A 12626-nucleotide genomic window follows, 5' to 3' on the forward strand; every position below is an offset into this window, starting at 1 on the left:
ACGTATTGGGAAGACTACCTCCATGAATGATGCAATCTTTCCAGAGAAAGAACTAGAAGCTCTCCTAGTGGAAGCTCAGTCAGTAATTAAGGGCAGCTGCTCAGGCCACCCTGACCAAGAGTTGCTTACAGTAGAGCGAGGGGAGTGGGAAGCTGACAGGGTGGCAGGCAATGTCCTCAGAGAGGAGAGCGCCCCTGAGTCTCAGATCAAACCTGGGATCCTGAGAAACGCTTGAGATTAAGGCCCCTGGAGAGCATGCCTTCGGGGACCCAGGCTCTCACCCAGCTTGGTACTGGGTGTGGGCTGGCACCATGTCAGGCTCTGGACAGGTCAGAAAAGTTTTGTAAAACATAGGAAGAAGAAAGAACGGGCCATGTGATCTTAAGCCTTCCTCCAACCCTGAAGCTTACCCTGAAGGCTCCAACCTAGAGTGACATCTCCCTCTCCTGAATCTATAACTGAGTATCCCTCATGCAGCCCAGTTTCCCTCATGCACCCCTTCCCCTTAGTATTGTGACTTGACCAGACCATAAGCTCCTGAGGGCAGGGACCCTGTCGCATCCTTCCTGATCCTTTACCACACCCATCCTTGGCCCCCAACTCCATATTCATAGGAGAACGATGGAATCTCAGGTTTAAAGCATCCACAAAGAACATGTAGTCCAAGAACCCTGCCATTGCTTGAATCTGGCTACGCCATCCCCAGCCACAGAATTCTATTCCAGCCTGAATTCAGAGGTGGGGCCTCCCACTGCTCAGTAAATGCCAAACAGTGGCGATGAGACCACAGAGTCCGAAAAAAGAATGTCTGTCCCTTTAAGCCATCCTGGGAAATGAAACACTCAACCTCTAGACTATCAAGTTCTGGATTTTCTTAAGGGAAAACAAAAAAAATCAAGAAAAGGTTACCCGCCTGAAAAACAAGAAGAGCTTATTTATGTTTCATTGCGAAAGGAATCATCCCACCAGGCCAAGAATATTCAGGAAAATACTAATGTTGTGTCGCCTACAGTTACCCTGAAACCCCTTCAAATACCTCACACCCACCTAGCTGCTTATCAAAAATGAATGAAATGCTGAATGATAACCCAAAATAACAAACTGTGTGTTAAAAACAACCTTCCCTAAATCACAACATGAAATTCCAGAGGCGTAAGAAATCGTGTGGCTCCTGCGTCAGGGTTCTGTGTGCAGGCCTGTGAGTGCGGGAGTGTGCTGTCAGGATGTTTGCAGAGAATCTGGCCCAGGAAGGGAAGGCAGAAACAAAAGGAGGGAGAGGTAGGACCAGGCTTGAGGGCACCGACTCTTGTTTTTTGAAGGGCCAACTCAGAGACTGGAGAGGTCTCCAGGGGAGCAGATGCTGTGGAGACCCCAGTCTTTGGGAAGGATTTATAGACCATCCCTGAGCAGGCCCTTTTTGTTTATTCAGCCACACAGGGTTTTAGCACTTAGGGTTTCAAGCCAACTATGTAAAGGGGTTATTTTTCTTGCTTGTGGACTTTGCACTTTTTCACGGAAGGGGCCAAGTGGCCCCTGGAGAACCATTTTTCCAAGCACCATTTGCTGGACTGGCTCTGCCCTTCCACCATGGACTGTCTATCACATCCAGCACCAAACTGTCATTCAGCCATCACGAGTTCCCGAGCCTCAGAGCCATCCAAGGTACTCCAAGTACCCCCCAAAGAAGAGGGGAGCACATAGAACTGTTGCTCGGGGCTCCCTTTGGAACTGAGGACAGACAATAGGCCTAGAAAAGGAGAGGCTCAGAGGAGAGCCCTGCCAGGGCAGCGAAGGAGCAGACACACTGACAATAGGACAAAGTCAACCCCTGAAATAGTGCTCAGGTATGTATCAAATAAGAGGAGAGTGGATAGGATAGAAACAAAATATGCACACATTTCAAACATTCATCTTTTCCACTGGAATGGATTTCCCCATCTCATTTCATCTAAAGGCCCTTTCCCCATAGAGTAGGCAGCCAAATGGCGTGAAAAGGATAACGTCATCCCCCAATCTTAACCTACAAAGGGACCTTGGACCACATCCCTGGAGGAGGGCAGCCCTTCTGATGGACTAAGTAGCCAAGAGAAGAGGTGCTTTTAGCTCCAGCCAGGAGGATTAGTGAGGATAAAATAAAAGCTCAGCAGGATGGTTGTTGCCAGAAGCCAGAGGAATTCAGGGCAGTCAGAGGGAAGATGTCCCAGGAACAGGAGCGGGGGCTAGGTGGGGATACCTGGGCTTCCCTGGCAAGGCTGAAAACAACAGTAAGTGCCTGTTACCCTCCTCCTGCCGATGCCACCCCAGGGCCTGGCATGTGGAAGGTTCTGTAACTGTTTCATGGAAGGCAACAACAGTTGGAATAAAGGCAGTAGAGCGTGGGGGTCAAGTCATGGGCTTTAGGGTCAGATGGATCAGCTTCTACCTCTTGTTAGCTCTGTGACCTTGGGCTAGAGAGTTACTTAAACGCTCGAAGTCCCTGGTTCCTTACCTATATGAGAAGAGTAACAATAACACACACCTCCCAGGGTCATGGTGAGGCTTAAATGCAGTCGTATATGTAAAGCATTCAACCTGGCACTACAGTGAGTTGACAGAGGGTAGATTATTAGCTGGACTAATGTAGCAGTGTCCCCAGCAAGTGTGGAGTAAACCCGGATGTCTGACCCCTTCCCGTGAATGACTAGTCTCCTTAACTGGACTACAAAGGCTGACCACAGGCAGGCAGTGGGCACAGTCTGCTCAGGGGCAGGCAACAAAGGGGCACCACACTGTAGGTAAACTAAAAAGTGATAATATAACTAAGAATCAGCTTGCTTTTTATGACCATCATGCCAGCAACTCAAAACCATGTCTGTGATAGAATATTCCCCCCACTGGGCATACACTCCACTGCCTTTGGCACACCACTGCCCTCCCGTAAACTGCTTCCTCAGATAGGCCTTGCAATTCTTCCCTTGGCCTCTTGGCACTAAGTAAAGGCCTTAGCACATAGTGCTTGATGGGCCTGTGACGCTGGACAAGGCCCGTAAGTAGTCTGCGCTCCTTTTTCTCATTTAAAATGAAGCAATGATACTAAATGAGACCACTTTTATGGCCCACAGTCTAACACATTAGACAGGGTCGGGTGCAATCCCCACAGCTCAGGGGGAGAATCAAACTCTGCATCCCACATCCCAGTGGGCCCCAAGCACCGGGAAGGGGCACAGGGACAGACCAGGCTGCTGGGCGCCTTCAGTCTTCCTGAGTACCTCGTACTGCCCTCCATGCTCGCGCTGCGTGGCCCACACTACTGTGGCTCAGAGGCTCCATCTGCTGAACCAAAGGAACAATGCCCATCTCACATGCCAATGTTAGCTGAGAGCACCTACTCACAGGGGTGTTTGCAGTGGGCTCTGTAAACCGGGCATGTGGCTGGGATGAAGAGCTATGGGTGAGGAGGTGTAAGGGAAAATTACAAACCAACCAGCCTGCCTGAATAATTTCTGTGAAACCTAAAATGGCCATGCACAGTGCACCATTGTCTGAAGCAATGACCTCTTCCTTCCCACATAGACAGAAACTGAAGAGTGAGAGAAAACAAGATATAAATTCTACTGGGGATGTTTCTCTAGGATAGATTGTCCCAATATAGCACATAGGCACTTTCTTATAAAAAAAAAAAACTTTTTCCCCAAAGCATCACTGACTCACAACCACTCAAATTTTAGACAGGCCCTATCTCTATCGACTCATGCCATTAAGTGAGCTCATCCGACCCTTCCACCAAAAAGAATATGAAATGCTTCACAGAGGTTTTGCAATGAGAGATGGCAAGCTGTCTTCCTTCTAGTTTATCTCAGTAACTCATTGACCTTGACCTGACAAGCTCTGTCCTTTCAGGACAAGAGTTCCTAAATAAAAATTCAGGGGAGAAGGAAGCAAGCGTCACAGGCCAAGGACGAGCTGGGAGAGAGATTTTTTAATTTGTCAAAATAAAGTACTCTAACTTCACTCTTCATTCCCCCAAAACACTAATGCTGCATATGTGAGTGTGTTTATAAGATCTATATCCTGCCTACTTCCAAAGCCGTTTTACAAATAAACACAGAATGAGGACCCTCGGACCAAAGCAGAAACCATAGCTGACTTCTGGCAAATTGGAAGGAGTCAATTGAAATACCTCGGCAGGACCTTTGATTTCCATTTCTTATCAACAGAGGCCAAAAGGAAAACATACGGACATGTGGTTTTGCTATTAACACCAAAAAGCATACAAACTCACCTACAGAAAAAAACAGAACCTTTGCTGGTCGAGCAAGTTCCAGAGGCCAGGTCATACCCCCACAACCAACACCACTACACTTCTGTTGCAAGCAGACAAAGTGGGGTGAAGGCACAAGGCAGCTGGGAAAGCTAGTTTTAAAACAAGGTAAAAATGGACTGCGGGGCTAGGCTCTCTGGGGCCAGTGGGTTTACGGCTCCTCTTTGTAAAGGGAAAACTTGAGAAAGGCCTTTGTTTTCCGAGAGAAAGCCATAGGGATGACCACCCATCCCAAGCTCTCTTCTATTGGCCCTAATTGACCGAGACACCTGCATCAGATGAATGGGCAGACATCCAGAAGGCCAGTTATAGAAATAAACATCAAGGGTTTGTTTTTATATAGATATTTTAAATGCACACAAGCCCAGACCAGTCCGCGGCTGCTAACATTAGTGGATTACTCATTCTTCCTTCCAATCACGTCATGTGCGAGGTTCCAGGTGGCTATGGGGTATTTGCTTACAACGGCTACCGCTGGTTTCCCTGAGAGCTGTTTATTTTTCCAGGCCTTAGGTCATTACATCACCCCGTGGTTTCTGGGCAGGCCGAGTGCTGGTTTGGGGGTGGGGGAACCAGCCAGGAGATGCAGTTCCGTTGGTGACCCCGAAACCCAATCATAGCAGTAGCTATCTTGGAAGGAGCCTCCCCAATGAGGGAGGAGCAATCCAAAATGTGGCCAAGGGGCCCCGAGCAGGCGTATGGGAGAAACGCCTTGCCACCCGCAGGTGAGGGCAGGATGCCGAGGTCAGCTGTCCTGTGACATGGATGGGAAGTTAGGCAAACTCACTCATGAATGAGGAGAAATGGGCCATTTCCATGGCATAACTTAAAAAGAAATGCATTTCCACCCACATCCCCGCCGATGGCTCTGTCTCTGGGAAGCAGTTACCACGAGCTGCTGCTGCCACCAGTGCACGGAAGGAAGATTGCTGGGTAAAGAGCCAAGAAAGAAAAGGCATGGTCTTCTTGGATTTAACCCGCAGGGCCAGGTTCTAGGGCCTTCCTGAAGTCCCAGATCAGATCCTGAAAGAAGTTAACTAGAAAAGATGAAGATAAAGGAAAGAAAGGGATGGGGAAGAAGGAAGGCAGGCCAAATGACCCCACAGACGCTGCAGGAGTCAACCACTGAGGCTGTGGGAAAGGGCCTCCCTGCCTGGAGGTTATTGCCATCATGCTGCACAGACACAAGGACTAAGGCTCAAACGACCATATTTCCTGACAGATAGTATTTTCCCAGAGGAGAAAGCACCGACTTTTGTTATACAAGAAAAAAAAAAAAGACTTACAATCACAGCTGTAGGAAAGTATCTGCATATAGTAAAATTAGAAGCAGTGGCACTTGGGATGAAGAATGAGATGAAGCCTACTTTGGGTCATTTCTTTCATCTTTTTCTTCTATAAAACGTAGATGATTTTAAAAATTGTTTTAATTCTAATTTTATTAAGAAATGCCTTGGTAGCTAGCCCCCAACACAAAAACTCAGCAAGAGCTCCTTATAAAAGCAGAATAGAGTCTCTGGCCAACACTCACACATGAGAAGACACCCAGTCTCAAGTTCTAGATGTTAGCTGGCCAGGTACATGGTCTCCCTAAACACAAGAACTCCTGGTACAATGGAGGCAAGAATCAGAGAGAAGTCCAGTGAGGCAAACCTGTCAACACCGAACTTGTCAAGTGCTCAAAAGGTGATACTGATCGTGGTGAACACACAACAAAGCCTTCAAAACAAGGACCAAAACCTCCAGGAGGAGCAAAGGAGACAGGATACGTCTGCAGGCATATGTGTCATGTTATTGCAAAACTTCAGCTGCCCAGTGGAACCCTTCCAACATCAACAGTCCCCAGGCCAGAAAACAAACCTGGCGTCACAGGGTCTGAGTGTGAAAGAAGGATGCTTGGGGTGTACGAGAAACTGGGATGGACTCTTTGCCTCTGGGACAGAGAGCTGAGAAGGAGAGTTCTCGCTCAGTTGGTTTTCTGAGTCCCACATCAACATCCCCAGAGAGGCGGGCTGCAGCTCACCAGAACCAGAATCTTTCGGCAAACTCTAATGGGAAACTGTCTCAGGGGCTTGACCCAGAAGCTCTAGTCCATACCAGAGCCAGATGCCCAGACATGAGTTATCATTTAAGTATATCTGACTTCTCATCAAACTAAGTGAGATCATGTGAAAAGTGACTAGCCCAATACATAAAGATACTCCATCAAGAGAAGCCATTGCTTTTATCTCTCCCCCAACTATCCTGTCCTATGCACTAACCTTACAAGCATAACCTCACAGACATAACTGGATTTCACAAGGGAAAAATTAGGGCGGTGGGGTCACTCCAACAAAAGGAAGGTGATTATACCAGCCTGGAAACCATTTCTCAACATGATTCCATACTCATCCAATTGCAAACTATATAAGAGAAGCAGAAATGGAAAGCAGAAGAACTTCAGTGGAAGCGAACTTCATCAACTATAGTTCTTTAGGGCCTGACTCGGACTCACTGTGAGGATTCTGATTTTACCGATAAGGACGATCTTTTCTCCTCCATCCTTCCCCAAAGCAATCAAACACCTTGAGCTAGATTCCATAACAGATGTAGAATAGGCAATAAAGCCCTTGTTCTCGCAGAGTTTATAATCTAGAGAAATTAACCACTGGTAAACAAAAATGAAGCAATTCATGGAAGCAATTGCTAAATGTCAAACGAGTGTTCTGGGCAAAAGGTGTTGAATAATTTCAGAGAGAGCTCACCCTCATGTTGACCACTTGGTCACAGAACGAGAACGAAACCTCCTACTGGGGGCTCAGGGAATGGGTCGATCATTTGCAGATGTTGTCACTTCCAGGTACCACAGGCACCAAAACCACCTCTTTTTGATCATATTTGCTTAACAGTGAGGGGGCGTGGAGGAAGGTTCTAAGAAGAAGCTTCCTAATAAATGCTTTTGCTTAGAGTGACAATCACAAATTCTTTCCCGATTGAATAATTCTTACTACAAGCAGTATCATTAATATTCCCATTTTCCCTACCAATAATGAACAAATACATGTACTTATAATTTATCATGCATTTATTATTTATCACTTAGCCAGGCATCTGTTAAGTACCACACAGACATTAACTCAGTTAATCTTTAACCACAGTCCTTTCAGGGGGAGATCATGATCCCAGATGAGAACTGCGGCTCAGGGGGATTATTTGATCTGAGTGGGTCACTCACTAACTGTTGAAGCCAGAAAGTGAACCCAGATTTTGCTGATTCCAAAGCCTATGCTTTAGCCACAGCCCTCTTTTGTCAGAGAATCTGGCCCATGGGTGTTCACATGGTCTCCTTCCCACCCACCATCCCACAGCTCCTCCAGGTTTTATCTAACAGGGAACCAGGCACATGCTGAGGCACTGACCAGCCCAAGTCACAGAAGAAATCAGCAATGCTGCATAGATTCACCTCGTGGTCTAAATATATCCTGCATGCTAGTCCTCACACTACCACCTTTCGGACACAGCTGGCATATAGATAAACCTAAAAGGGTCTAGGACAGCACACTCATTAACTGCTGGTCATGTAAAATCTGCCTGCCAGTTGGAAGGGGTGTGTCTTTGTTTATAATCCTTGCTATCTATAAATAAAATGTGGGGGAGGCGGGATGGCTCAGTTGGTTAGAGCGGGAGCTCTCAACAACAAGGTTGCCAGTTCAATTCCCGCATGGGGCAGTAGGCTGTGGCCCCTGCAACTAAGATTGAAAACGGCGACTGGACTTGGAGCCGAGCTGCCCCCTCCACAACTGCATTGAAGGACAACGACTTGGAGCTGATGGGCCCTGGAGAAACACACTGTTCCCCAATATTCCCCAATAAAGTTTATATATATATATATATATATATATATATATATATATATATATACACACATACACATGAAAAGAGAGGCAGCCCGGTGGCTCAGGTGGTTCGAGCACCACGTTCCTAAAGCCAAAGGCCCCGGGGTTTGATTCCCACATGGGCCAGTGAGCTGCGCCCTCTACAGCTATGACTGTGAACAACAGTTCTCCCTGGAGCTGGGCTGCCCGGAACAGCCGGAGGTTGGTGAGCTGCCGTGGGCTGCTATGTGCTGATATGTGCTACCGTGAGTGGCCGGCAGCTGGCATGTGGCCGGCAGTCTGCACGAGTGGCCGGCAGCCAGCGTGAGCAGCTGGCAGCTGGCAAGAGCTGCTGTGAGCTGCTATGAGCAGCCAACCGGTGACTAACTGCCTCAGCCAGGGGAGTGCAAGGCTCATAATACCAGCAAGGGCCAGGGGGCTGCACCCTACAACTAGACTCTGAAACAATGGCTTAAAAACCAATGGGGTGGAGGGGGATTATGTCAAGTGGCATTTCTCACAATAAAGTCTTAGACTGAAAGAAGAATGATTCCCCCTGATAGAGATACAGATTAGGTCTGTTAATACATCTCCTGTTGATGGACATCTGGTCTTTATTGATGGTAACTAAATTTTACTGACTTTGGTCAGTACTAAAACCTGACCACTCTCACAGGGCCCTCAACAGATCAGATCAGAAAAGACACAACCGTAAGCAGCTGTTTAGAGCCTTAAAAACACAGACCCAAGGCTCTTGAGGCTTGAAGTCCAACTTCTCTTTGCCCAGCCATTCTTCTTTCAAATTCTTCTGCAGAGCATATAGAAAGTCAATTAAAATATTAAAACATATGGTCAAAAATTTGTGTGTGTTTTTTTCGCTAAAAGTGTCAACTACTCATGAAAGATGATCCCTGAGATAACTGAAGACAAAGTTAGAAGGGATTAACTCATCTCATCTCATTTTACAGCTGTAGACATTGAAGGCCAGACAGGTTAAATAACTTGCCCAAACCCACACAGGAGGTTGTCACGGAGGAAACATGGGCCAGCCATGGACGGATCGGGTATGTATATAACGCAAGGCAGATTACTTACCTGAATTTCTTACACTAGTGTTGTTCAGTTTGGAGTCCTTGATTACCAAGTGCTTAATCCATAGAGTGGGAGCTGTGATTTCTGGAGGGGAAAAAGGAGAAAATAAAGTCTGGGCAAAAAGAGCATGTCAGTTGGAGGGTAACCCCCAGACTGTATAATGGCTGTGTTTCTCCAGCCTGCGCCATCGAGGCTTGAGCTGTCATCTCCCTCATTCCACATTTACTTCGTCCCAACTCCCTCTTGCTTCCTCACCACAAAAGCTCCTCTCCCCACCAGCTCATAGGAGCCAATGAAGGCCTCCTGTGCAGGGAGGCAGAGTGGTCAGAGTCCAGAAGCACTGAGCCACTCCATCCAGGAATAAAAATATTGTCCCAGGAGGTGAGGAACATGGGCCAAGTTTCTCTCAGCTGCTTCCTGGGAAGGAGATTTAAAGGGGATAAATCAACACATGAACGCCAAACAAACCACAAAGACCCATTTTGGAGGAAATGGCTAAGCCACAACAGATTTTAGGTGCTGAGATTCTGCTCCACGTGGGAAAGAAAGGAATGGGTCTAATGTGCGCTTCAATGCCCTTTCTAAAGGTTTCCTGTTGAAAAGAGGCTGCCCTCCATCCAGAGAGCTCTGGGGTGCCTCTAGGCTCTCCAGGGCTTGAGTCACCCAGAGGACAGGTGGCATGTGAATCCAGGATAACCCTGAACACACTGTAGAGGGACAAGACCTTCAGTGGGGGTGTTGGGGCATCTCCCAAGCTAACATGGTCTCTATTCCCCACCCGATCCCTCAGGGTCACAGACTTGCCAATGATAAAGGCAAGTGAATCATAGAAGCATTTGAACTTCTAGGCATGAATACACACATGTTCCACTAAAGGATCAGTTGAAAAAATAGCTCACATCTCAATCTCTCTCTCTAGAGCTGAGGCGGTGCTAAGGACATCCCTAGCCACGGTACCAACCAGTGGCATAATTTATTTTTATTCCCCTAGCTCACCTTCCATTCTCATGATCCAGCCTGGATACACTTGGCTGAAAGCTGCTAAAAGGTTGCTACATATTATACTGAGAGCTGAACCTCAGTGTCAGACGTGGCACTGTGCCAAGTTTCCTGCTTCTCCTCATGGGAACCTGGAGTGCTTAGGAAAGCACGCTACAAAACATAGGCCCTGAATAATTCAAACTCACACTGAGGCCAGCCTTGAATCCCAAGCTCCCCCTGTATACTCCTTATACCTCCAGGGATATCCAACCTCTATTTTGCCACCAGCCACCGCGATTTCTACTGACCTAGAATTTCTCCTCTCCCAAATGTCTTGCCTCAACTTTCAAGGTCCCTACAACTTAACCAAACCAGCTTCACTAACCAGTCTCTTTCTTGCTACTTTCCTGACTGTACCCCATCCCCACAATTTGTCATGCCAGTCTCCCTTCCTGGAACGCCCTAATTCTTCCTCCCCACTTTCAAGATCCAGCTCAAGTCCCAACTCTTCAAAGAATCTTTTCCCAGATCATTGTGATCTTTCTTTTATAAATTTCTACTACAATAAAAATTGAGACGATATAATTGGACACAAAAAGCTCTCCAATAGTTGCCGCTGTGGTGAGAGCCACGGCTTGCTCTCGTCAGTTTCCCGTTTGTCTCCCAGAGGCCTGGTACTATGCAGGGCCCAGAGCAGGAACTTGTCAGTGCTGGTTCGTTTCCTGACGGGACAATGCCGGCCTGACTGTCTTTCTCAGCCATGGCTCCTTGGTCTTGGCAGCCTGAAGGGTCCATCCAGGCTCTGTTATTATTGGATACCAGCAGCCAGGCAGGAAGCTTGGCAAGAACAGAGGCCCTTTCCAGAATTGGAGAGTGTACCAGTTCCTGGGAGGGTTTGCATTTTTTAAAAGGTTAAAACAACCCAGCTTAAACTGGGAAAAATTAAAATTTAAAAAGAAAAAATAATAATAAAGCTTAAGCAAACATCCGAAGGAAAGACCTGAAAATGGGTGGAGGAACGTGAGTCAGAAGTAATAGCAGAGCTTACCATCCCCGTCGAACACCGGCTGCGTCTCCATCGTGGGTGTCGGCTTAGACCCGTCATCTGAGTTGAGGGTTAAAAAGAATCGAAAAGAGACTACCATCATTGAGGTAAATACTATCTACTCTCCAGCACTGTTGAATGGTTTGGGTTTGCACATGGCCCGGCCAAGTCCCAGTGAAAAGACCAAAGAGAAAGAAAAGAAAGAAGAACAAGAAGGAAAAGAGAACCACAGAGAGACACCAACAGTAAGACAAATCCAGGTGTGTGCTCACTCTTCCAAGGGAGGAACAAAAGGAGCGAGGCTGTCATGGCTTTTGAGGAGCCTTCTTCATTAATCTGAGTGTACCAGCATGAATGTCAGCCCTTGTTCCTCCCCAACAGGAAAGCTGGGAGGACTGTCTTCCCCAGAAACCCCAAGTTTGGGCCAGGCATGATAAGACAAGGTCGATACACATTGTGGCATCAAATTCTGGTGTCCCCAGTTCCTTCCTGCCTTCTTGTGAAAGGTACCAGCCCATACCTTTCTTAAGGGAAACAAGAGACTGTGGTGCTATTCCCTCCCAAACATCTAGCTACATCTCCATCCTCATTTGAAAAACAGTCACGGGGAGAGGGAATATAGTCAATAATATTGTAATAACTATATATGGTGTCGGATGGGTACTAGACTTATCGGAGTGATCACTTTGCAAATTACATAAACGTCGAAGCACTATGTTGTACACCTGAAACTAATATATTATATGTTAACTTTAATTGAAAAATAAATTAATCTTTTTAATAAATAAAATGAAAAAAAATAAAAAGAAGACAAGCAGGAAGGGCCGTTCTCTCTCCAGCATGCTAAACTGAAGAGAGTTGGGAATCCTTAAAATAGTAACTGTGAAACAGCATGCACCCCAATTCCCTGTGAGAGGTGGGGGCAAACAAAATGGGAGGGGAAATGGGAAACTGTGCCCTGGATTTGCTTTCAAATTTCTAACACAGCTGATGGGAGCAGGGAGTTCCCAATAATAAACCCTAATACTTATCGCCCTAGTCGTATTGGCAGGTCTCTGCAGAGCAAGAACCTCTGCAAGTCAGGAACGAGTGCAGATTTTATCTACCTTTCAGGACTCAGTTATTTTCACCAAAATAAAATCTCAGTTTAGATCAGTGGTTTTTTTTTAACTTTTTTTCATTATAGCCCATCTAAGGAGCATTTTTAGACCTTTTTCTCCTAATCACCTTCTTAATGAAACAGATACACTGTATATCTGTTTATGTACTGTGTGTATATCTGTGTTTTATATGTAGAAAGATCAAGGGTTCTTTTGCTCCCCACACACACACCCAAGAACCAATTTTTGCCTCC

At 46.6% G+C, this 12626-nt stretch overlaps 1 protein-coding gene across 7 annotated transcripts in view; it reads right to left on the reverse strand.

The window, feature by feature from the left end:
- SMOC1 (SPARC related modular calcium binding 1) overlaps window positions 1-12626 on the reverse strand; it is a 140575-nt gene that overhangs the window by 25362 nt on the left and 102587 nt on the right. For 5 of the 7 annotated variants that reach the window (XM_019733473.2, XM_074327290.1, XM_074327294.1 and 2 more), the window contains 2 exons: window positions 11276-11332; window positions 9250-9330 (listed from right to left, as the gene is read on the reverse strand). The exons of 1 other annotated variant lie outside the window; for it this stretch is intronic. In XM_019733473.2, coding sequence (XP_019589032.1) covers window positions 9250-9330; window positions 11276-11332 — 138 coding nt within the window. Of the gene's footprint in view, window positions 1-9249; window positions 9331-11275; window positions 11366-12626 lie in introns of all 7 variants that reach the window. One more of the 7 variants, XM_074327291.1, reaches the window with a different exon arrangement.

This window comes from Rhinolophus sinicus, linkage group LG03 (genome assembly GCF_036562045.2).
Source record: "Rhinolophus sinicus isolate RSC01 linkage group LG03, ASM3656204v1, whole genome shotgun sequence".
NCBI classification, from domain to species: domain Eukaryota; kingdom Metazoa; phylum Chordata; class Mammalia; order Chiroptera; family Rhinolophidae; genus Rhinolophus; species Rhinolophus sinicus.